This window comes from Aythya ferina (assembly GCF_964211825.1).
Source record: "Aythya ferina genome assembly, chromosome: 11".
Classification (NCBI taxonomy): Eukaryota; Metazoa; Chordata; class Aves; order Anseriformes; family Anatidae; genus Aythya; species Aythya ferina.
This window is the reverse complement of record NC_140307.1, coordinates 2,988,212-3,011,897: the sequence shown is the minus strand read 5'-3', so window position 1 is coordinate 3,011,897 and position 23,686 is coordinate 2,988,212. Positions and strand designations below refer to the sequence as shown.

General features: G+C 54.1%; 2 protein-coding genes across 5 annotated transcripts; one reads left to right on the top strand and one right to left on the bottom strand.

Moving 5' to 3' along the window:
* Positions 1-1,657: 1,657 nt before the first annotated feature.
* CILP (cartilage intermediate layer protein) lies at positions 1,658-12,024 on the bottom strand. Of its 2 annotated transcripts, XM_084532601.1 has the most exons (9): positions 11,896-12,024; positions 10,378-10,507; positions 9,695-9,778; positions 8,841-8,894; positions 7,761-7,946; positions 6,314-6,628; positions 6,102-6,210; positions 5,371-5,528; positions 1,658-4,738 (listed from the first exon to the last, which is right to left on the bottom strand). In XM_084532601.1, exons 2-9 carry the CDS (start codon positions 10,439-10,441, stop codon positions 2,391-2,393), a joined length of 3,318 nt encoding a protein of 1,105 aa, XP_084388727.1. In that variant the 5' UTR covers positions 10,442-10,507; positions 11,896-12,024; the 3' UTR covers positions 1,658-2,390. The 2 variants fall into 2 exon arrangements, with proteins under 2 accessions (XP_084388727.1, XP_084388728.1); XM_084532602.1 differs by lacking the exon at positions 7,761-7,946.
* On the top strand, positions 12,008-23,686 carry LOC311442892 (gonadotropin-releasing hormone II receptor-like; the record flags this gene model as incomplete). 3 transcript variants are annotated; one of them, XR_014696938.1, is made up of 6 exons in its annotated part: positions 12,008-12,231; positions 15,654-15,753; positions 15,982-16,270; positions 16,836-16,965; positions 17,742-17,896; positions 18,530-19,195. XR_014696938.1 is itself a non-coding variant. In XM_084532607.1 (5 exons), the coding sequence occupies exons 3-5, from the start codon at positions 21,673-21,675 to the stop codon at positions 23,684-23,686; spliced, it is 1,113 nt and encodes a 370-aa protein (XP_084388733.1). In that variant the 5' UTR covers positions 12,164-12,231; positions 19,561-20,584; positions 21,590-21,672. The 3 variants fall into 3 exon arrangements, 1 of the variants encoding a protein (XP_084388733.1); XR_014696939.1 differs by lacking the exon at positions 12,008-12,231 and adding an exon at positions 15,364-15,474; XM_084532607.1 differs by lacking the exons at positions 15,654-15,753; positions 15,982-16,270; positions 16,836-16,965; positions 17,742-17,896; positions 18,530-19,195 and adding exons at positions 19,561-20,584; positions 21,590-22,173; positions 22,769-22,970; positions 23,277-23,686 and having other exon boundaries at positions 12,164-12,231.

The window sequence follows — 23,686 nt, the reverse complement described above, 5'->3', positions numbered from 1 at the left end:
GAAGTGTTAGCACCGAGTGGTGTTTTTTGGCTGGTTTTCTCTTAATAGCACGTCAGTGCCTACATTGGAAACCTCTGTCTTGCTTTGCATCCAATGCACTCTGCCAGCAGCCTCCTCTGAGAGCTCAGGGACTCTGAGCACAGAGAGGTTTGTTTCTCCAAGTTGGAGTTTAGCTGCAGTGGGGGACTGTCTGGGGAAACTTGGAGAGCTTCTTGCTGTTTGATGGATGGGCAGAATTTCAGGCCGTAGGTCTGTGACCATTTAATTGCTGCTAAACAGAAATTTCTCCCCAAGAGACAGAGCCCTGAACTCTGCTGTTTGGTTCTGCTGAGCACCCGTGCGGTGCAGGGACCAGCCCCTGAGCCTGCTTTCCTCTGTGGAACTCCTGGGTTGGTCTGTAGAAGTCATTTGTGTTACTTCACCCTCGAAGTGATGAAACCAGGGCCAGGATTTGGCTGGCTGGCTGCGGAGGAGGAGGGGAATGGAGAGAAGAGGCATTTCTCTGCGAGTCTGCAGTGCAAGCCAAGAGCTCTGTGGGAAGGTCCGAGCTAATGCTCCCCACTGGCTGCCTTGGCCCAAGCCCGCGCCAAGCTCTTGCAGCAGACTAGACACAAAAGAAAACACACGCAGTCTAAATTCATTGGTATGAGAAGGATGTGCCAGAGTATTCCACAGCTCTTTTCTCGTTTCTCTTAGATAATTGTCAATTTACATAAAAACATGGATTATAAGGTTGTTTTTTTTTTTTTTCTTTTCAACCATAGTTCAGGCTGCGTTGGCACTGCACAGATCTATGTTTAATACCTGAGATGCTCCATGGCACGCCTGAGAGCCTGTTCCAGAGCTTGCTAAAGGCTACTGAAACATTCACCAGACCCTTCATGAGCTGTAGGTAAGACACAGAAGAGGTCTGTAGCAGAACTGTCCTCATATCTGTAGGAGAGGATTGAGTGATAAGAGAGAGGGAAATCCACACTGGAGCATGTTTGAATTCAGCTTTAATTCAGGAACACTGCCCACCTTTTTGTGTTCTCTCCGTGAAGATTTCAGTGTTGGAGGCTTAGAGGCTTGCCTGCACCCAAAAAGTGTATTGACAGGAATACATTTGGGTGTAAACACAGTGTATTCTGTGCTGGTGAGGTCCTCAATTGCTCTCTGGAAGTAGTGGGGGGGAGGCTGTAGGGGTTTGATAGGGCAGTGATGGGTCACTGTCTGTCTGACCCCTTCTGTGGCCATGTGTGCTTTCAGCTAGGAGCAGCTTCTTACCCAGCAGTGTGCCGTGCACTGCTGCTGAACATGGAGGGGAACCGAACTGTTTCTGTACTTCCTAGCCATGTTTCCACGTTCCCTGACTTGCTGTCATCCTTAAAGCCCTTTCCCTCCCATCTTGTCCCCCCTCTGGGAGCCCTGCTGCTCCCTTTTAGTGCTCATCCCTGCTGCTCTGCACCCCCTAACAGTCGCTGCCTCTCCCCATCTCACGGTTCTGGTGCTGCTTGTGGATCAGAGACTGGAGATTCCCTGAATGCAGCGTGCTGTGGCAAAGCCCTGGACTAAAGGGAGCAGCAGCTACCCACCAAACCACTTTCCCATACCCAGGATCAGTCTTGCATTTAAAAGCTTTGACCCATTTTTTGAAAAGAAACTCTGCAGATTATTCTTCTGTCAGCTCTACGCATGGTTTATTTACTTGGGCATGTCAAACACAAAGAGAATACAGCATTGTCAGAATTACAAAATGACTTTTTATTAATCTACCCTATTGTAGAGCAAGGATTTTCTTCTCAAATAATGCAAGAAGCAAGAGAGAGCCATAATTTTATCCATGTGGAGCCTACAAATCCACATGGCTTCTCTGTGCTGTCAAGCATGTGAGTTCTTAGAAATGCAGCTGCCGGTAGTTTAGCTTGAATACGGTCATCTAAAACAAGCTAGAAATAAATAAAATACTTACATTTCAAGTACAAAACCTTGCAGTTGAATTCAGCATGAGGAAATCAGTTTATTCCTTTTCATGTTATCAACTACTGTACAGGTACTTTGGCTGGCAAAGTCTGCAGATGCAGACCAGGAGAATGTCTTATGTACACGTCTTAAGTGAGCTGTGTGTTTAATCCTCTCTTTAGGCTACCGTGAAGCTTTTTTAAAGTCAGGCAGAACTTTTTTTTTGGATGCTTTTAATAAGGCAGAAACCCACTACAACTACTGGCCCCCAGTTTTGGCCTTATCTTTCCTTTCTGGTGCAATGTAAAAAGAAAAAAAAGAGGCACCTTAACCGCTTCTCAGAAATAATGACATCTACCTGCTTTGAGTGAAGTTACTTGCAGGTGGATGTGCCTTTCAGGCTATCTTGAATCAAATGTGATTGACTTTACTGAGACTCCTGTACAGCTCTAGTACGAGGAAGGCCGTTGACCTCTCATCGGGACCCTGCTTTGGGGGATTTGGCGGATCCCCAGCGGCCTTTGGAACGCGGGACTCTCCCTCGGGGGTGGTGGCACCACTATGGACTGCTGGCCCGAGTTCCTCTGGGACTCAAAGATGCTTTGCTCGGCTGCGCTCCTCTCCGAACAGGTGAAAGTCAACGCGACGCCGATATCGCTCTTCATGATTCTGGAGGTGCCGTCGGACGTGCCATCGAAACACCTGCCCAGAGCGATTTCCTTGGCAATCCTCGGGTCCTGGTCGGTGACGGTGTAGATGCCGTAGTTGTGCCCCAGCGGGTCGAGAGGCGCCAGCATCGTGTACTCACTGGAATCGTTGTTGGTAGCCATGGGGAGGTGGTTCACCAGGTACTCGTGGAGCATGCTGTTCACGCTCTCGCGGCGGCAGCTGCCCTGAGGGATGACTTTGACGAGCGTGCGGTCCACACGGTCCTGGTCGAAGAGCATGCCGCTGCACTTGAACTCCAGGCAGGCCGCCGACACGTCCCGCTGCTCCGAGTCACGGATGCTGCGCACGTCCCTGATGCCGTAGAGCTTGCCGATGGTACGTGGATGCGTCCCGCCCATGTTGCGAGACCTTATGTTCACTTCCTGGGGCCCGTTAATTTTTACTTTGATGTAGCAGGCCCTAAATTCCATGGGCTTAGGCCACCACGCCAGGTAGTCGTCGGTCCAGCTCATGAGGTCGTCCTCGCTGAAGGGGACGGTGTTGTAGTCGTACCGGTCTCCCTCTATCCTGTAAAACCTGAAGTGAGCGGCGCTGTATGGAGCTTCCTCGCATTCTTTTAGGTTTTCGTAGGCATAAATAGGGCCGTTGTTCTCATCGGCGGAATTGGTGCTTGGCTTGGCCATGTTAATGCTGAAAGCGGTTTTCTTGGTGTTCGAGTCCTCGTGGTCCGTTCTCCTGTAGTTGAGCTTGTTGAGATATGGCTGTGGGACCCCAATAGCATTAGGGTTAAGTTTGGGAGCGGAGGCCACGGCTTCAAGTTCTTCACCCCCCAAGCTTGCCAAAATATAAGCTGCGTAGGCCTCTGGGTTTTGCTCGTCACAGAAAGCTGGCACACAGGCGCCGTTGGGACCAGTAACAACACTGTCAAAACGACCCCATGCCCTGGGGTTGGAGGAGAATCCTGGTTCTGGCTCCGTGTTTATAACAGAAATCACTACCCCTTGGATCTGCTCACTTGGCAGAAATCTCTCACTTCGGTACGCTCGGACTTTGACGTAGCACCGTCTGCTCTCTGGGACGTCCAGGTTGAAAAGCCGCCTTTCTTTGATCTCCATGTTTCCCACCAAAAAGGTTCTCTCCTCTCTTTTGCGCCGCCTACTTTTCTCCAGGTTGAAATCCCCTTCTTCCTCCCATAATCCTGTCTCGGGGTTCAGCGACCAAAGCTTCATCTCTTGCAGGTGCTCAGGCATTTTGATCTGAGCAGCGTCCAAATGAACCTTCACCTCCTCTGCATTAAGGGACTCGGTGCCCCGTTCATCAGTGAAGTCCACGGAAAACATGCCGTACGTGCGGAGTGGGAACACATCTCCCTCCTCATCTACAAAGTTCAGGTCGCTTTGTGTCACAGCAGCTGCTGAGATGTTTCTTGGGTCCAGAAATGTCACGCTGGCTTTCACTTTGCCTCTGTAAAGTTCTCCGTTCTTCCTGTAAAACGAGTCGGGAGGAATTTCTAATTCAGCAATTGGATCATCATCTTCCATTTCTCCCAAAGAAATCACGTTGGTTTCAGTGGATTCCAGCGTAACAGGGGCTTTCTTCCTTAGTAACTTAATCTCGTGAAACACAGCGCCTCCGTTTTCCTTGAAGGGCAGAACCTTCGTTGTGTTCACGAACTTCTGCAGCCGATCCACGAAAGTCAGAACCAGCCTCTCAGTGTCTGCGGGGATGGGGATGGAGAAGGTTCCCTTGTAGCCGGTCATGCTCACTCTCTTGTTCCCCATGTAGATGTGGCCGAACCTCAGCGGCTCGCCGTTATCTGCTGCCGTGGCCCTGCCTCGAACCGTTATTCTGGTCTCGGTGCATTTCTTGCAGCCGCATTCTACGGTGACCTTGGTGGGCAGCGTGTACCCATTGCACGAGATCTCTCTCGTTTCCATCTTGGCTGCCCCGCAGCAGTAGGCAACGTTGTCCTTACACCGCAGTCCTTTATCCAGCTTCCCAACGCAGGTCTTCGCCGGGCATTTGCCCACGTCGTAGTAGAACGAATTTGTTGCCTTCTGGAAACAGTCGTGCGGAAGACGGATGAGGTGGCTTTGGGGCTGGGGGTTGCAGGCTGCCTCTTGCCTTCCTGTTGGATAGGATTTCTTAATGAGCAGCAGGAAATAATTGTACAGTCATCTGTACGTGGTCTGAAGCCCTCAGAGCTAAACATTGCTTCCCACCACAGGTTTTTGCAGCGATAAAGCATATGGTCTGCAGAATTTTGTTTAGCTGAGTTCATCTGGCCTTTGTTTCAGTGGAGCAGGTGCTCAACTGTAACTCGAGGTACGTGATTAAGAGCTGTGCTGGTTGCAGAAGTGTCCCAGCTCCTGCTTTCCTGCCACTGCCATCAAACAGCCTCAGCTAGATGTTCTGCAGCTGCCCTGGCTTTTTGGCTACGGACAGACCTAGGTGGGTCCCAAGATTTCAAAATAAATAAATAAAAAATTCACACGCCAGGCAGCAGTTACAGTGAGAAATGACCGTGCCCAGCAAATGGAGTTTGGCAGGTCATCTGAAATCCAGAGCTCCAGTCTGTGGAGAGCATCTGGCTGATAACCAGCTCGCTCAGGCTTATCCGCTAGCGGATGCGTGAGATAAAGGCTGAATATTTTTCCTGTGCCTTTTCTTTCCCACGTGTGTGACGATTTCTGAGCACTGGTTTCTGCACCCCACTGCCTCCCCAGCTGTTTTGGAGTGCATCGTGTGCGTTTTTCTTACCTATTACAGAAAGCTTGGCAGACTGGGACTTCGCTGAACCCCCATCGCTGCTGGCCTTGCAGAAATACTCTCCCGCCTGGCCTCTGTTGAGGTTCTTCAGAATCAGGTTGTTCTTATATTTGTATATGGAGGGATCCAGCAGTGAGCCGTTGTGGTACCTGCCAGGAAGAGGCAGAGAGTTAATAGGATGGAGACTGATTAAATGACTGGTACAAAGCAAAGGCTGGATCCTGCCCACTCTGCATGCTGCAATATGGATTTTGCCAGACCTTTTCCATCAGCTTCACCTCTCGTATCACAGAGCAGCTACGTCCCAGGAGCTGCCCTTTCAGTATTGTGGTCACACTTAAAAACATCACTCCACGGCATTGAAAGGGGTGCTAGTCAGGCTACAAATCCTTACAGGGACTTCACCTAAAACCAGTTCCAGACACAGCTGCCAGTCACACCTGGTGAGGTTTCTCAAACCCCTATTTGAATGTTTTTTCCATTAAGTCCCTGTGCAGATTACATTACTGCACCTGTGAGAAATGCCAACTCTGCAAATCTCCAGGAACCCATCAGTTGTAGCGGTGGTTTCTCTGTGTATTTAAGCACACTGTTTTATAGCTTTAAAAAACAACAACAACAATGCCTTGATGTAGGACAGTAAGGAGGTAAAAATCAAGTCTGTGCACCAGTTAAGACTTCTCCCTACCCTGAGAGTATGGGATCAAACTCAAGTTCCTTACCAGAGGTAGCGGTCGGGGACTGGAGTCCCCACGGCATCACAGCAGAGCGCCACGCTCTGCCCCACTCTCCTCGCCTTGTCATCAGGACTCTTGACGATGTAGGGTTTGCCTGCAGGACAAGGAAAAGCCACCTCATTAGTCTTATTTCTGATAACTGCATAACGCCTCCTGCTCTCAGCTGTGCCGGACTTTCCCCATCTCTTCAGGGCTACCTGATCTTTGCAGCTGCACTTGGAGAGCCAGGTTTCTTCTGTTGGTCTCAGGCACGGTGACAGCAGCCGTGGCGTATTTGGCTTTCTTTATTTTGAGAGTGTTTTTGCCATCGGGACAGACCCCGGGGATCCTAAAAGTGCCCTTGTTGTCGGCTGTTGTCAACAGCTTGAGTTTCTTGGCTTGCAGGTAGACCCGGGCGTCGGCAGCGGGCGAGCCATCCTCGAGGGAAACCTTTCCATGCAGGGTCACATCCTCACACATGCAGGCGTCGCAGTCGGCGTTCACCCGGCCCATGGGGCACGTGATGTTGCAGGCTGGAGGGGAGACAAGCAGGTCAGAAAGCAGCCCCAGGCCCCATCACGCTCACAGCACGGTCTCGTGCCTGCTTTTAATTTAGATGCAATAAGGCAGATAGGGCATAAGGAATAAATTGTATCCCAAGCATATTTTTTTTTTACCAATTATCAACAGCTGCGCATTAGAAACACGGGGGTGGTGTAGTGCTGAACCTCACAATTAGTAGAAAGCAGCCACGTGGATATAATTACAGCTAGCAACTTTTATTTACCATCCCCAAAGGGCTGAATTTCAGGGAAACCTGAATCCAGATCTGCACGTGAGCTCTTAGCTGAACCCTGGCAAAATCACAAATCCAAAAGCCTTCAACTTTGTAGGTTTCTGTTACCAACTCACCTAAATGTCACAGCGTTGGTGTATTTTAAAAGCTGTCTCCCCTTTCTCAACTGTATCCTGACTTGTTCAGGACACAGGTAATTTGCTAAACGAGCATTATCTGATGGGTCTAATGAGTGGTCACCCAAACAGTGATTCTGAAATGTTGTCATCGCCTATAGCAGTTAATCCTAAATAATTCCCATTTCTTCCCCTTTGCAAGGCTTCAGGTCATTCCTTTATGATCGCAGAACATCCCTGTACAGCAGCTCTGTGATTTTTTTTTTTAATTGCTCTAAATAAATAAAAGAAATCAGGGAAAACCCGAAACAACTTTCTTGGAGAAAAAAATAGACTGTTTTCAGAGTGATTTGCTAAAAAGGGGGATATAAGAATGATATAATTAATTATAAGCTGTGAGGCTATAGCAATTCAGTATTTCCTACTCCTCTCCTTCCTGGGCCTGGGTGCATGGAGGCAGCAGCCTGCAATCCCTGACTGCACTTTGAGAGCTGCTGCTGTATCAAGACTACAAGTTTTTCCTGTATCCCCAGGATCTTTATGGGTTCCTGTTGCTTTCCTGGTTCTGGATCCCCCTCATCTTGCTGTTTGGCTATCCAGTCTCCGTGCTCTGCTCCCTTGGTGTGTTCCAGCCCTGCCTGGTTTTGCATCCCTCAGAACTCTGGCAAGGAGAAAGATGGAAAAAAGGCCACGGAGGGAGAAAACCACCCGTGCAGTGGTAAGATCAGGAGGTAATTGATGTTATAGGAGCACCTGAGCAAACATGTCCAATGCAGAGCCGCCCTTCCTCAGTTGCTTCATTACAGTGCATGCCCCAGAGGCGTTCAGCTAGGCAGGATCTGGTACGCTTCTGCACACCGGTTTGGCCACACTTTGCCGAGCACTCGCTCCATTTCGACCATGGAGACAAAAACCTTTTTGAGTCTTGCACCAGCGGACCTTGAATAACATCACGGGTGTGTTACTGACACGCACGTTACATTTTGGCTGCCCCAAAACAGGCAGCTTTCTTAACAGCTTCTATATAGCTCTGAATATGGGATTGTATTTGGATATCACGCACCACATGGATTAAACAAACTCAAAGCATGGTCAGGGAGCTGGGAAATAAAGCACGAGAAGGCGCCTGAATGCTTCTGACTTAATTCCCTGCAGGCTACCGAATTCAGGATGATTAAGATAAACTCAAGGGGTGCAGAGTGCACGCAGCTCATGCTTAGTTTTGAATAACTTTGGCTTAAAGGAAATCAAACACACATTGTCATTTAAATGCTGTCTGAGGGGCAGTGCTCGCCTGCATTTCAAATGTGGTTAAATAAAAAACAAACAAAAAAAAAGGTAAAATTGTTGGTATGCTCGTATTGAATGTCTTTAAGCATGCTTCAGCATATGTTCTCTACAGGGGAAGCGTGTGTCTTGTTGAGAGCCCCAGCTTTACTGTCTGCGAAACAGAAGCCTGAGCACGCTGAGCATTTTGGGGACCAGCTGATTCGTAAAATACAAAGGGGTTTACAGAAAGTTTAGCTTGCGGTTAGATGTTTAAAGGAGTTTCTTTAAAAGGCTACTAGATGGTATTAGTCTAAGCTGCCTGAATGGATGAGATCCACTCCAAGCGTGTGGTTTGGGCTTATTTTTAAATGACAATGTTCTAATAATGTTTACGAGGATGCACTTGTGACTAAAGTTTCTAAAAATGAGGTCTCTTGGAAACGCGTGCGGGTACCACGTCATCTCCCACACCTACTCTCCCGCCAGCTTTGTTGTAACCCAGGTTAGGTTACTTGCTAGAAAGACAGACGGGCTGAACTGTTTGAAAATGAAACTGGGACGTACTGTGTCTGGCGTAGGCGAAGGTCGGGGCTCCCCGGCGAGAGCTGCTCCTCGTTCCTGCGGGCAGAGGACGTGCGCTGTGACCCTCGTGGCTGCACTGAGCCCAGCTGAACAGCCCAGGGAGAGCTTGCACACCGACTCCCAGAGGTAAAAACAGAGCTGCTGGCTCCCTGCTCACAGCCAAGGGCAGGTGCTGCTTTGGCGTTGGCCAAAACCTCAAGGTTTTGCTTTATTTCTCCCTAGAGCAGCACAATTTAACACCTGCTCTGCGAGCTCCAGCCACAGCACGACTGGGGACCATCCACTTGGAGGGGAAATTTGGGAAGCTGCAATTTTCCTGACAGCTTCCCTAAAAACCCCTCTCAGCTCGCAGAAGGGAGAGGTGCAAACCCTCTGCCTGGCCGCCCACGTCCATATTTTCTGAGCTTCCAATCTCCCCTCCATCCACAGCTCAGCCCCACAGGAGTGGGATGGGAGAATGGGAAGCCCCCGAGCCCCCACCCTGGGATGCAGGACAGACGGACAGGCCGCTGGGGGGACAGACGCCTGCCGTGGGGTGGGAGGGCTGGGTGTAACGCGCCATGCCCTCGCTGCACCGTCCCCAGCCTCCTGGGCCGGGCTGTGGTCATGCACTTGACCTTCAGCTTTCCAGGAGAGGAGCCAGCGGCGTGTGTCAGCGAGAGCCCAAACCCGACAGGAGGTCACGAGTGATTAGCATTTATTCCATTGCCTCAATGTCCCACCTACTCCCATGAACCGATTTGGTTTAAAATTCAGGTTGGGGAAAAAAAAATAAATACGCGCAAATATCATTTTTCCCAGCAAGGGAAAGGCACCCGAGGTGGGAGACAACTCACTCTCTAAGCTGAGCATCACCAGCGGGCTGAAGGTTTTCTGTCCTATCTGGATCCTGCCGAGGTTTTGCCTCAGAAGCCTTTGACCTAGGGGTCAACAAATTAACAAATTGGAGATTAAAACAGATTAATAATAAGTTAATTAGATGTGAGTGGTCGGGCATGGCTTGGCCGTGCTCAGAGCCCTCCCCGTGTCCCTCCTGCTGGGATTTCCCCCGGTGCTGTCGCATTTCAGGCTCGCTGCCCTTTGTGTTGGAGCAGCTATGACCAAATCATCTTTTTATATCTGGAGGCATAAAGCACATCCTGCCTTTCCCTACATGGGGGAGAAATGAACCCGAGGGGATGAGCTCGGCCTTAAACCGGGGAGCTGAGCCCAAAGCTGCCCAGCGCAGGACGGGCTTTTTGGGCACGTCCCCGCTAAGCACTGACCCTCCCTGTTCTTATCCCCTGGGCATCCGGCCAGAGCACTTCAGGGCGAAATTCTTGTATAGCCTCGGAAAACAAATCCAAAGAGCCTGCAAGCACGTTTCTCTGCAAAACCCTCCCGAGCAGAGCGGGCAGGGTCCTGATGGCTCTGGAGAGGAGGATGCGGTGCCCGCCCTCGCCGTGCCCACCCATGGCATTGCCCGTGTCCCCTGGCTGGGGACAGCACGGGGACAAGACTAGCAAGGGGTGACCTTCACCTAGACCGGCCGAGGCTTCCAGGAGGAGCAGCAGCAGCAGCAGCCATCCTCTCGCAGTGACCATGGTGGTGTCCGGAGGTGACCAGGGGCTTCCTCGAGTACCCGCAGCCGTCCTGCGCCTTCCCCAGACCTGCAGGGAGAAGCACGGCCAGGTCAGGGCTCGCTGCGGTGCCAGCCACCTGCTTCTGGGATGCTTCTCCCAGCGAAACACCCTGCAGGGCCACCACCTCCCAGCCTCATTTGGCACCCACCACCCAGAAGAAATCGCAGAAGGTTTTGCTCCAAGGGCAGCCCGTCCCCCGGCAGAGGTGGCACATCTGTGCCGTGTCCCGCTGCTTCTTGCTGTCGCATCTCAGCCCTGCTCCCCAAATCTATTCTGCAGAGCTCTGCTTTTTAACGACATCTCCTTGCCAGGCCATTTCGCAGGCTAAGTGTTTCTGCAGAGAAACATTTCTTCCCCTCGGCCCCCGCGCCCCGCTCTGCCCTGTCCCGCTGCTTGCGGCATGTCCAAGGAGGGGAAGGCTCCTGAGCACCTCTGAGAGCGTAAAACCCCACACACAAGCCAAGCCCTTGCAGCCAGATGCCAAATATTTTCCTTTTTTCTTTTATTTTTGCATGCAGAGGTGAGGGGTTGAGGCTCTGTGTTTCTCTCCCCCAGCCCGGCTGCTGCAGCTGGTGTTTCATAAATCACGTAGCCCTGTGGTTAGCATTTGATTTCGGAAGGTACCCAGCGTCGGGGCTGCTCTTATCCACACTGACACCAGCTGCAGCTACAGGTGCTTTGTTTCCACACCCAAAATTAATGCATTTGGGGGGAAAAAGCTGCTGTCAGTGCTCAGTGCCTCAGTTTACCCATAAAACGAGGCTGTCAGCAGCAGCAAAAGCACCTTGCTGCTTGCAGGTGGCATGAACGAACCTCTCCGAGCGCGGGGGCTCTGGGGATAGGAAACGCTTTGATTACAGCCCAGCGGCTCCCAGTCAAGCACAAATAACGAGCAACACATGAGCGGGATTTTGTGGGCTTACGGCGGGGTCACGAACTTCCAGCCAGACAATAACCAGGAAAAATGAATGCGGGCGGAAAGCCCGATTCCCACTCGCAGGCTATTTCGGGAGCTGGCCGCCACTCCTTCGGCGCAGGGTTTCGTGCCGGTGCGGGGGACACGTCCTCCCCCCGGGGCAGGTGGGCTCAAGCCCAAGGCAGTGCAGCCCCGTGGGAGCAGAGAGCCTTCGTCCTGGAGCCCCGTGCCAAGCCCAGTAAGCGAGCAGGAGGTCGCACTGGGATGAATGGGAGCCCCGCGATGCCGCCGAGCGCCGACCCGAGCACGCCCCGCATAGACCCAGCCATCAGCCACCCTCGGGCTTCCCCCAGCGAGGAATTCCCACCTCCACAGCCACAGCCACTTGTAATTACGCCTTAATTACCCAGCAGAGTTATATAATGCCTGCTACGGAGAGAGGAGGGGAAAAAAAAAACTTAGCAGGATTTTTTTTTTTTTTCTCCTTTTTCGCTCTTACCTACAAAAAACCATAAAAGTACTCAAGGAAGGAACGTCCCGTCCTCTCGCCGCCAGCCACGCTGAGGTCCGGGGGAGCGAGGGCTCGGAGCAGCTGCGGGAAGAAGGAATTTGCAGAGGAGGAGAGCAGGAGCAGGAGGAAAGCAGGAGCAGGAGCTTCCCTGGGGCTCGGTGCTGCTGCTGCAGTGGGCGAAGCGCGAGCCTCCCCGCAGCCTGTGCGCCGAGGTGGCTTATATAGCGCGGCGTGCGGCTCCGGAGGTGGCACCGCGCCACGGGCCGCCGAGCAAAAGCAGATCGGACGAGAGGGGAAGCTGCAGGCTGGACAGCCCCCGGCAAGGTGATGGTGAATGCAGAGCTCGGGGGAACGGAGCCCTGCCCCGCTGCAGGAGCGTGGCTGCAGCTCGGCATGGGGATGTGGGGGCTCCGTGCCGTGTCCTGGGGTGGTCCCATGGGTGACGGTGCTGTCGCTGTTGTTAATCTGGGCTGCGGGGCTTGTACTGGGTCCGGACACAAATGGGATGCTGGTGGTAATTCTGTGCAGGGATATCTCACAGGTGGTTATCTCACAGGGTCCTGCCTGTGTCTCACTGTGGTAAGGATATTTTGGGGGTCTCGCCTGGTCTGGGGCAAGGCGGTGCCCCCCTGGTGCCTGGGGGCTCCCCACACTCAGTGGGTTTGGGGCAGGGCTGTCCCCCTTGCTGTCCTCTCCCCCCTGTGCTAGATCTGGCTGGGACCAGGTGAGGATGCTATGGGGTTTTGGGGGTTTTGGGGACGTGGAGGGATGCATGTTTCAGACACCTTGGGGTAGCCCCGAGCTGCAGAGGAGGGATGACAACCTTCCCGGGACCCTCCCTGTGGATAAATCCAACCACATCTCACTTGAACCATGGGCAGAGCTAGCAAAGACCCTAAGGAGAGCCCCCCAGAGCAGGGCAACCACATTTTTTCCCCATATAACTCTGGAAATGAAGCGTGGAGCTGTGCAGGGACACGCCTGCCCCGTGGCATCGCACGCACCGTGTTGTGCTGGGGATGGGGACAGGCAGTGGGGTGTGGGATGGGATGGAAAGGGATGGAATGGGGTGGGATGGGACAGGACGTGATGGGACAGGCTGCCCGCTTAGTAATGCTTCCCGGCCCCGCTGCCAGAGGGAGCGGTGCAGGAGGGACATCGATCACGGGGTCACATAACAAAATAATCGGAGGTGCCCGGCGCCGACTCCTGTTTCTGTTGACGAGGCAGAAGTAGCAAACAACTGGGATGTGCCAGAAAGTGTCAGGAGGTTTCTCCACTGGGTGAGGGATGTCCAGCGAGCCGGAGGCTCTGAGATACAAACACGGAGCTCGGCCACGCTCAAGCATCCTCCCCTGGCTGTGCCATGCCAAAATGTGCTGGGGTGCTGTGAGGAGAGGTGCTGCAGCCCGGCCCCACCTGGTTCTGCATCAGAGTAGAGGAATTTGATCAATTAGCACCAGATTTAACAGCATTTCACCTCGGCAGGCAGTGGGTCTCCCTGGGCTTGGCTGCTGGCAGCCCTGGCTTCTGCTCCCAGCCGTGCCTGCATCTGGGTCTGGTTTGCACAAAACCCACAAAACCCACGCCTCCGGAAAGCCAGAAAGCCTGGCAGTGCCAAGTCTCAGCATCCTCACTGCGGCCACGATGCCAGCCCCAGCAGCTCCTCAGCCTGCTTCCAGCTCCGACCACAGCCGGGAGATGCTCGGAGGGGTCAGCGGGATGCTGCCGTGCCCCATGGCCGGCAGGGAAGGATGCAGCAAGCCTGGACAGGCTCGTGTCTTCCCTTCCATCACTGACGTTTTCCTGCATGAAGCCAAGGTCTTGAGAAGCCACGTTCCCCTCCTGCTCCCCTGCCATGGAGGAGCCCCGGGGAGGCTCTGCTGGCTCTGTTTTTTTCCATGACTGTCTCACCGATGTGTAATTAGAAGACAATAGTGCATTTATGTGAACATGGCCGTGCTGAATGCTTCCCCCCAAACCGGTGCCAAGATCTCACCTCCTCCCTCCCCAGACTCCTTCGCTGGATGCCTCCATCGCTCCCCTCCTGCCCCTCTAAAAAAAAAAAAAAATGGGAAAACAGGGCAGTGATGCTCGCCCTGGCTACTTGTGCCTCCTGCCCTTTTGATACAACACCGGCACAGCGACCATCACCAAAATCACCGTGCTCAGGGCTCCTATGGGATTTGCACCCTGCGGGGTCCATGGGGCCGTGGTGGAACCAGCAGCCCTGCTCCTCCCCGCCCGCGCCCTCTGCGCCGCACCGAAGGGAGCTGATGCTTTTTTTCCCCTGCTCTGTGTTCCTGGGCTCGCTCCTGTTTACGGAGGTGGGAGCTCCAAGAACTGATTGATGACTTTGTTCCGTCCCGGGCGCACTGGGGCAGGCTGCGTGTTGCAGGGGGGCGAGCTGGGAGCCGGGGTTTCGCGAAGCGCTTGGCTCCCAGCGCTTCCCCAGCCATGCTCCAGGGGTGGCCGGTGCCGAGCTGTTGTTTTTTAAGCCCTGTTTTTGACATCCCGGGACTTGGAACGGCCGCTTCCAGGGTTTGGATGGAGACGTGGAGATGCCGTGGGTCCCCGGGGCTCGCCCTGAGGTTTGAAGCACCAGCGCGCCCGCAGCCGCCGCGATATTGTTCCGCTTAAGCCCTCCTCCACCGCTTCGTCAGCACAAAAGCAAACCCCAGCTGCCTAAAAGCTTTGGGAAAGGGCCCAAAAAATGAACTACTGTAGTTTGTTTTTATTGCACGGATGAGAATTTATGGGCTGTGGCTGGGACAAAAGGAGCGAGGCGGCGTTCCCCCCCCAGAAGGATTTGCTCAGAGGCTAAACCCTCGCCCCTGGCCCTGTGGAGCTCGCCTCCACCTGCAGCATTTACAGAGCAGACACATGAGGGATTGCCCAGATGCTTCAGAGAACTGATGGCAGAATACAACTGGGCCCACCGGGCTGGAAAATAGGGGTGCCAACTGCTTTGTGACCAGCAAAAGGGTTTCGGTGGCGCTTCTGCACCTCTTTTAGGATTGTTTGGGGACTGAGCAATCCCTGCTGTGCGCATCCCGGCCTGGCTGGTCACTAGCTGGTCTCTGACAGCACCAGGAATGCCTCCATAGTGAATCCCTTTTTAATTACATGACCGATCTGGGGAAATTAAATCAAGAATCACAGCTCATTTAGGCACGGCCAAGCCCTTCCAGGCCCTCTGAACACCACAGGTCCCGTGCCACCCCTGGAGCGCTGACTCCCAGGGGACCCCGCGGTGCCACCTGCCACCACCACGCCAAATTTTGCCCACCCCACCCCGCTGCAGGTGAGCGGCAGGGCGTGAATTATTGCCCAACGCCAGGTTGGTGAAATTCTTGCAAACACTGGGTAATGCACAACGGGAGCGCGGCGAGGTCCGAGGCAGGGCAGCGCCTGAAGGGGGGCATTTAAACCGCGGAGGAAGAGCAGGGGCAGAGCTCCAGGCCGCAGCCCTCCGGGTGTTTGGTTTAGCTGCCTGCTGGACAAAGGCATCCTGTGTGGAAGCACATGTTGGCTCGGGCAATTAATTAATTGCTGCTGAAGACATCTGTAATTTATTGCTCTTATTTACAGGCATTAGCTGCGGGCTCGGATGCGCTGGGAGCCAGGCTGTGTACACACACCGGTGGCACGGCACGGTGGCTGCCTCTGACCTGCCCTCGCTTGTGCCTTTTCCTGCTCCAGATTTTGCTGATTTTCTGATTTTTTTTTTCTGTTTTCCCAATCAGGTCAAGGCGGGCAGGGCTGCAGCTGATTTAAGCTGGTAAAGCACCACCTGGTTTTTCCCCAACTTGAGCATGGAGCTAAAAGCTGCTCAGTGGTGTGCAGGTGAGGCTCTGCTCAGGACTGGCAGCAAACATGCCCTTTTGGGGTGGATCTTCACTCTATTTGTGAGGTGCTGTAAAAAATGCTCCTGTTTTCATGACAACAAAGCCCTGATATCAAAAAAACATTTTTTTTTTTTTTTTTAATTTGATCTCATTATATGCAATTATTTGCAAGTGTTGTTGAAATAGCAAGATTTTGTGCTTTTTTTATTGGTGATTTTTATTTCAGATTAATCATTGCACCAAGCTGTGTGGGGCTGAGATGGGACAAATGAGGCTGCTGCTGGCTTGCAGGGGACCAAGTGTCCACGCTCCAGCTTTGGAAGAGTTTGCCAGCAAGTGAGGGTGCAGAAACACCTGCCTTTCCCGACAGCATCTTCTCCTTCCCATGTAATCACAGGGCATCTGGAGCCACCAAACATCCTGCAGCCTCGTCCTTTCCGAAAAGCATCGATATCCTTGCATGAAGTTCACCCAAGGACATTTTTAAACCCAGGAAGCTGCTTGGAGAGGCAAAGGTCTGAATAAAACAAGGGGAAACAGATGCTGGGGGAGGCTTCTCCTGCTCCTCCCTCCCACGGGGCTCTCAGCTTTTCCCTGCACCGATGTGAGAGGTGCTTGGGATGGAGTGGGTCAACACCTGGATAACCTCCAGTGCCTGTTGGGAATGGGTTTGCAGGTGGTGAACCCTAAAAAAGCAGCGAGGGGCCCCAGGTCCTCCCCAGCAGGGCTGGAGGAGGCAGTGGGGAGCGCTGTGGCTCGGCTCCATCCTGCCCTCACTCCTCAGGGCATGAGGAGCTGTGGTTAGAGCTTTTCCCGTAAGAAAAATCAGATTTGGGTCCAAAGACGCTTGGGAGCATGGGAGAGAGGAGGGTGTTTGGTGAGCAGAGCAGGGCGATGTGCGGGGAGAAAGCCGGGAGGTGACGGAAGCGAGGCGTAAAAATAGAGAGGATGAAAGCGGGCACAAAAGGCAACGACAAGGACAGCAACTAAAAATCCATCCAAAAACAAGGGCAAACTTGTTCACTTCCGTGGGTTAGTCACAATGAAAACATTTGGATTTCATAACTTGTTCCACCCTAGGAAAAATACCCAGGTTGGGCAGCGAGGGCCTGGCCGGGTCGGTGCCGGTGGTGCTGCGGCACTGAGGGGGACCCGTGGCACCAAATCCCTGCTGCTGCTGGAGCTGAGCATCGGGGTTTGGCCTCAGGAGGTAAATTCATCCCTCTTGCCCACTTTAGGGATGGGGAAGGGTGTGTGAGAGAAGAGAGCATCCTCTTTTTTAGCCTGCTAAACTTTCCTTCCATCCTGCCTGGCTCCCTATGTGTATCATGGGGAATTCAGTTGGATGCTTGGGGAGGGAGAGAGAAATGAGTGGCCTGAAGTCACAGACTCCATCCTCTTGTCTTCCCCCGTGATGAAGAGGTTTCCTGAAGGCAGAGAGCCGCAGCACAGCTCTGGGCTCTGCTTCATGAACGGGTGGTGTTGGGGCTTGGTGGTGCAGATGGGCGCAGGGCATTGCGCCCCGGTGGCGATGTGCTGGTGAAAACCCCCAGGAGCTGCTGCTGCAGGCAGGGCGATGGAAATCTGGACAAACATTTGGAAAGGGCACTGTCAGCATGGGATCTCACCTTTCCATGAGGTCTTTAACCATCCCAGCCAGGCACGTGCCTGGGGTCCCCGCCACGACTTGCTGGGCTCAGCGGCACCAGGACCACCGGGTTATCAAACCTGAGAATTGCCGTGGGGCTGAGCATCCAGAGCACGTTTTTCTCAGCTCCGGGGGCAAAACACACCTGGAGAAGGGGCTGAGTGCTGCAACCACTGAGGCTGAATCCAGAAACGGGGCATTATTTCGCAAGAAAACACCCGAGGGAACCCGGTGGGTGACAGGGAGCCCTCCTGGGTTATTGCACAGGGGATGCAATTTCCCTCCAGGCTCAGTGAGGACAGGCACACACACACACACTCCCCCCTTGCTTTCTGCAGTGAATATTTATCCGAACTGAGGGTGATGCCCTGCCACAGCTGGTGCACAGGACCCGTCCCCAGCCCTGGCTCCGCGCCGCAGCCCAGATGTGTTTTTAATGAGCAGGATGAAAACGGGGAGCTGCGCAGCCGTCTGCTTGCCTTGTGAACTTTGGGTAAGAACAGAAGCCGTTCCAGGGCTGAGCTCATCGCTAACCCCGGGAAATGACTTCATGGACGCTGGTATTTACTCACAAAAACACTGCATGTCAGATGTCCCTGACTAGACTTTCTGTTTCGGGTCCAGTATGAGACAAACATTTCCTTGGACAAGCTGCTCCAGAGACAATTCGAGGCTTGGATTAGGAAAAGGAGAATTAGGGGAAAAATGTCTGCATCTGAGAAGTCTGAAAAGGGGAGTTTTTCGGAGCAAGCAGGGATTTTTGGACACCCAGCCCTGCAGAAGCACCTGTAAGGGAGCTGGGGACGTGGGTACGGGTGCTGGGTGCCACCGCGGGCTGGCTCCACTCGCCACATCCCTCCTCCTCCAGGCAAAAAAAAAACAGTCCTTGTTCTTTTGTAAGGCCAGAGGCCAAACAGCCGGAGTTGCTCCTGGGGGCGGACAGGCAGGTTGTTCCTGCTAGTGCAAAGCCAAGGCCCTGACAGTGATTTTTGGGGATAAGCAGCCGCACACCCCATGTGTGTTTGTGCCGGGTTAGCACCTTGGGGGTGGCATCCCGTGCTGTGTTCCCTTTTGTACGGGTTGTCTGATGTGAAATGCACCTCTCATGCTTTTCTTTTTTTCACAGGTAACCCTCTGCAGCGCCTGGGAGGCCCCAGGGCAGCGTCCCAGCCCCAGGAGGATTTGGGAAGAGCAGGGGCCAGGGGCACGGAAACCAGCCCTGCCTGCCAGCGCCGTTTCCTAATCCCGCAGACCGACAATGTGATGGCTAAACCAGTGCTGAGCAGACAGCATCCAAAATGACCTTTGAGGAGACAGGCAACAACAACAACAAAAAAAAAGAGAAAACACAAGAGGTTTACTGTGCAAACACGGGAGAAAAATAGTCATTTTTAACAAGGGGCCACACCCTTAAAATAAGACTTATTAGTAATGCATTCCCAGGACATTTCTGCATGATGGCATGCTACAAAAATGCTCTCTGAACAGGGACCAAGGGCTTTATTGTGGCATGAGCAAGGCTTACATTTCCCGGGAAAAATCCTGTCCCTCTCTTGCATCATACAGTGGGGGACAGGCAGGACATTTCCAGACAGGGAGGCAGCCAGCTGGGAAGGAGGACAAACAGGGAGCGAGCTCCTGGCTCGCTGTTTAATCGCCTCAGTGCAGGTGCAAGGAGCTCAAAGAAAGGGAAAGGCAGCATGAGGATGGGGGGCTGGATTCCTCCCTGCTCCAGCCAGGAGGAGAACACGAGGAGGCGGCTGGGGCTGCTGTAATAAATGGGCTCCCACCCAATTTCTGTGCAGTTTCTGTGCTTTTTTTTCCCCGTCCCCTCCTGCTCTGCCCATGGTGGCTCTGGGTGTCCCTGGGGACAACCTCCACTTGGGGAGGAGGGCTGGGAGAGCTGGGCTGGGTCTGGTTTTCACCATTCCCTTGGGTGCAGAACTGATGGGGGGGCTCAGAGGGGTGCGGTGTCTGGTGGTCCCTTGGGTGCCCTGGTGGCTGCGCGTCCCCTTGGTCTCAGGGCTCTGCCACACACTGCCTTCACCCAAAGCCACCTGCCTCTGTGCTGTGCAATCTGACTTCTAACCACATAGGGGAAACAAAACAAAACAAACAAAAAAAAACCAAACAACTCTTTTTTTTTCCTGTGCCTAGGAGAGCTCTAGCAAGCAGGGGAGGCTCAGCAGCACCTGGCCCACGCAGAGCAGGATCCCAGTGGTCCCCAGGAGCCCCCTTTTATAATCGCTTCTCATCACCAAGCTATTACCAGTCATCCCCCAAGTCTTTTGCTTTTCTTTTCTCTCCTTTTGCTGACTGGAGAAGCAGCGTGCCCCGTTCCCCATCCCCAGCCTCGCGGTGCCTTTTAAGCCCCTGCGAGCTCCGTGTCCATCCCAGGGCTTCGTGTCGCTCCCACGGCATTACGCTGAAATAAACACAAAAAGAACCAGATGGGAACTGAGAAAATTGAGAGAAAAGAGTCGATTTATTAAAGTGGCAAAATGACCTAAGTTCTTCTGCGGGTTTAATCCCCTCCTTATGGCATTTCCAGCCCGGGCACATAGCTGTGCTCATCACTGGGGCTCATGGGGAGCCGGCTGGTCCCGGAGCATCACCGGGGGGTGTGCATGCCTGTGTGTGCTGCGAGCCTCTCCGTTGTCTGAGCAACAGGACGTTCATCACCAACCCCAGAGATAATTAACTCATTTTCCTGTATTTATAGCAAACCGACGCGGCGAGCGTTGGCACTTCTCCCTGATGGGGCCACGCTTGGCCACCCCACCAGAGGCACCAACCTGAGCGCTGCCCATTTCTCGCAACCCAGCAGCTCCATCCTCTCCCCGCTGCCTGCTCATTAAAGCCCAAAGCGGGCAGCTCGTTAAGCCCGCGAGGGCAGAGGTGCCCACCTCTGCCTGCCATGCTCGGGGTTTGCTGCACGTTGCCGGCACAGGGGATGTTTGTGTCGGTGTTGCCTGCTCCAGATGCCCGTGCCTGCATACGCCTGTGCTAAAAAGAGCGTAGCTGCTGGCGAGGGAAGGTTTTTGCTGCTTTGGAAGGGCTTGCCGCAGGGCAGTGCCGCACGGATGTGCTGATGCTCGGTGCTGGAGCAGCCTGACGTGCAGCCACGGCCACTGGAGAGGCAAGGGGCATTTCGCTTCACTTCGGGGCATGTCTGTGCCAGGTAGGTTCCTGTCCACTGGGACAAATCCTAGCGTAGGTTTCTCCCAGCCAGCCGGTGGATCAGCACTTTTTACTGCTTTTTCTGCTTGTTTTTGGGGAGGGAGGGGATGGATGCAGCAATGGGGCTGGAGGAGGGCAGCTGGCTGCAAGGCATCGGCGTCTCCATCCCGCAGAGCTCAGGGGCAGTTTTCGTCTCTGCGTTTCGTTTTGTTTGTGCAAAGGCAGGGAATGTGATAATTTGGTAGCGGCAAGCCAGAAGGTGCTCAAAATGCTAAGAGAGCTCCTGGCAGGTGGGAGCATTAATGTTCATGTGTGTAAGAGTTGGGAGGATTTGCCCTTGAAATGCGGGCTGTCCCCAAGCTGGTTTTGCTTGGGAATAAATGCGCGATCAAACCAAACCCTGGGGGACCATTGTGGTGCTCATCACCCCATAGCCACCCCAAAATGTGCCCACGTTTCTGCCTTCACCTCCTGCTTCTCCTCCCGAAGACAAATCCCTGTGGGACAGGGGCATGGAGCAGGCTGAGGGGCACCCACTGTGGGGCTTTGCCTGCACCCCACAGGGTGCTGCTTGGGTCTGGGGAAGGTCCTGGCTCCCAAATACCACCATGAGCCTCTCCTGAGAGCCTCTGCCAGTGCCTGGGCAGCACGGGATGCCCCTTGTCCCCTCCTGACCACCCCTAGGTGTGGGGTCCAGTGCAGGAGATGGAGGCAGACCACCAAGCTTTCACCTGCTAATGGAAATCATGGGCTTTAAAAAAGATGTGGTCTGCTTGCAAAGAAAGACATGCCCAGCCAGGCACTGGTCCCATGGCTCCAGCCACCGTTCCACAGCTGCTCAACAGCCTCGCAAAGAGCTAAAAATACGTCTGGGCAGGGCACACGGGCAGCATCACCAACAAGGGCAGCACGGCACAGGCAGGGAGCAGAGAGCCTGGGGGTGCTGCTGGCACCTCCGCCTTGCTTCCAGCCCCTCACGTCCCACCTTCTCCCCATTCGTCCCCAGTTCCCAGCTGCTTTCCTTGAAGACACACCGCATTCCTCACCCCCAACCAGGGGGTCCCTTGACCACCAGCGTTTCGGCAGGGCATGAGCCAGCCCTGCGCGCCTCCCCGCCACCTCCCCGCGGACGGGGACCTCAACGCTTCAGCCGCTCGCTGCCCCCAGCACTGGGTCGAGCCCCGGTTCACGCAGGCAGCCAAGGTGCGCGTGGCCATCACGGCCGTCTTCTTCTTGCTGGCGGCGTGCAGCAACGCGGCGGTGCTGGGCAGCCTGCTGAGGAAGAGGAGGAAATCCCACGTGCGGCCGCTCATCCTCAGCCTGGCGCTGGCCGACCTGCTGGTGACGGTGGCGGTGATGCCCCTGGATGCCGTGTGGAACGTGACGGTGCAGTGGTACGGCGGCGAGCTCTCCTGCAAGCTCCTCAACTTCCTCAAGCTCTTCGCCATGTACGCGGCCGCCCTGGTGCTGGTGGTCATCAGCCTGGACCGGCACGCCGCCGTCCTCCGACCCTTCGCCCGCGCCCGGCGCCGCAACGGGCTGCTGCTGCGAGCCGCCTGGGCGGGCAGCGTGCTCCTGGCTGCTCCGCAGGTAGGACTGGGCAAACCCTGTAGGGTTTGGTTTTGGAGAGGGGCTTCACCAACAAGTTTGTCCCAGTCTGTGGGTTTCACCTCCGCCAGCTTGGCTTTGGTGAGTAAATTGGTGCGGTCACTGCGTTGGTTCTGCACCTTGCTTATAGCTGGAGGTCATTGTACCCCATTAGGGTACTAAATTAAACCTAGGGAATATTCAATTTTCCATTATTTTTTTTTATTTCTTATCCATGCGGCTCTCAGCTCCCCAAAATGCATCCCTGCTCCACTGCAAAACGTGTCAGACTGAGCCAAGACAAACCTCAAACCTAAGCAGTTACTGCCCAAAGTAGAGTGTGGTACAGCAGAAAGCAGAGAGGAGGGCACCTGAGGGTAAATCCCACTTCTGCTGCTGAAATTATGCGATAGAAACGGGATCTCACAGACCCCAGATCCCACCAGTCAAGGCCAAGCCCAAGAGCCGGGAGCCCAGAGCATCTCCAAGGGTCCGACAGCAGCAGGGAGGTGCTTGTCGTGCACAGCCAGGAGCGCTGCCTGGATGCGGTGCTCTGCCCCAAAACCTCCCCGCCTTCTTATTTGGTTCTCGGTTTCAGCTTTTCCTCTTCCACCTGCACACGGTCCCGGGAGGGAACTTCACCCAGTGCGTTACCCACGGCAGCTTCCGAGCGCAGTGGGAGGAAACCCTCTACAACATGTTCACCTTCACCACCCTCTACATCACCCCCCTGAGCATCATGATCGTTTGCTACACCCGAATCATCTGGGAGATCAGTAAGCAGCTCAAGGTCAACAAAGGTAAGCAGGCCCCAGCCCCTTGGGGTCCAACCGGTGATGGGACCAGAGGGAACGGCCTCAACTTGTGCCAGGGGAGGTTCAGGTTGGAAATGAGGAAACATTTCTACTCAGAAAGAGCGGTCAGGCACTGGGATGGGTTGCCCAGGGAGGTGGTGGAGTCACCGTCCCTGGGAGTGTTCAAGGAGAGGTTGGGCCTGGTGCTTGGGGACATGGTTTAGTGGTGACGTTGGTGGTAGGGTGGGCCAGATGATCTTGGAGGTCTCTTCCAGCCTTAACGAGTCCATGATTTTATGCCTCTGTCACCAGGTCTGGTAAGAAATCAAAACGACCCCATCTCCAAGGCACGCATGAAGACCCTCAAGATGACGGTCGTGATCGTCGCCACCTTCGTCATCTGCTGGACCCCGTACTACCTGCTGGGCTTGTGGTACTGGTTCCAGCCCGCCATGATCCACAGGACGCCTGAGTACATCAACCACAGCTTCTTTCTCTTTGGCTTGCTGCACACGTGCACCGACCCGGTGATTTACGGGCTGTACACCCCCTCGTTTCGGGAGGACGTGCAGCTGTGCCTCAGAGGCCTCGAAACAGCAATCACCAGGCACGAGAGACACAAACCCGCCTCAGCCTCGGAGAAAACCATCAAAGATGGGGTTGGAAATGGCAGGGGGGTTTCGGGGGGCTCCAACGGGACAACTGTCAACACGGTGTGCTGA

Coding starts and splice junctions, on each gene's coding strand:
- CILP (XM_084532601.1), bottom strand. CDS start 10,441: ATGGTCACTGCGAGAGGATGGCTGCTGCTGCTGCTGCTCCTCCTGGAA. Junction 9,779..10,377: donor GGAAGCCTCGGCCGGTCTAG/GTGAAGGTCACC, acceptor GTTGACCCCTAG/GTCAAAGGCTTCTGAGGCAA. Junction 6,629..7,760: donor CATTGGACATGTTTGCTCAG/GTGCTCCTATAA, acceptor TCTCCCCTCCAG/CCTGCAACATCACGTGCCCC.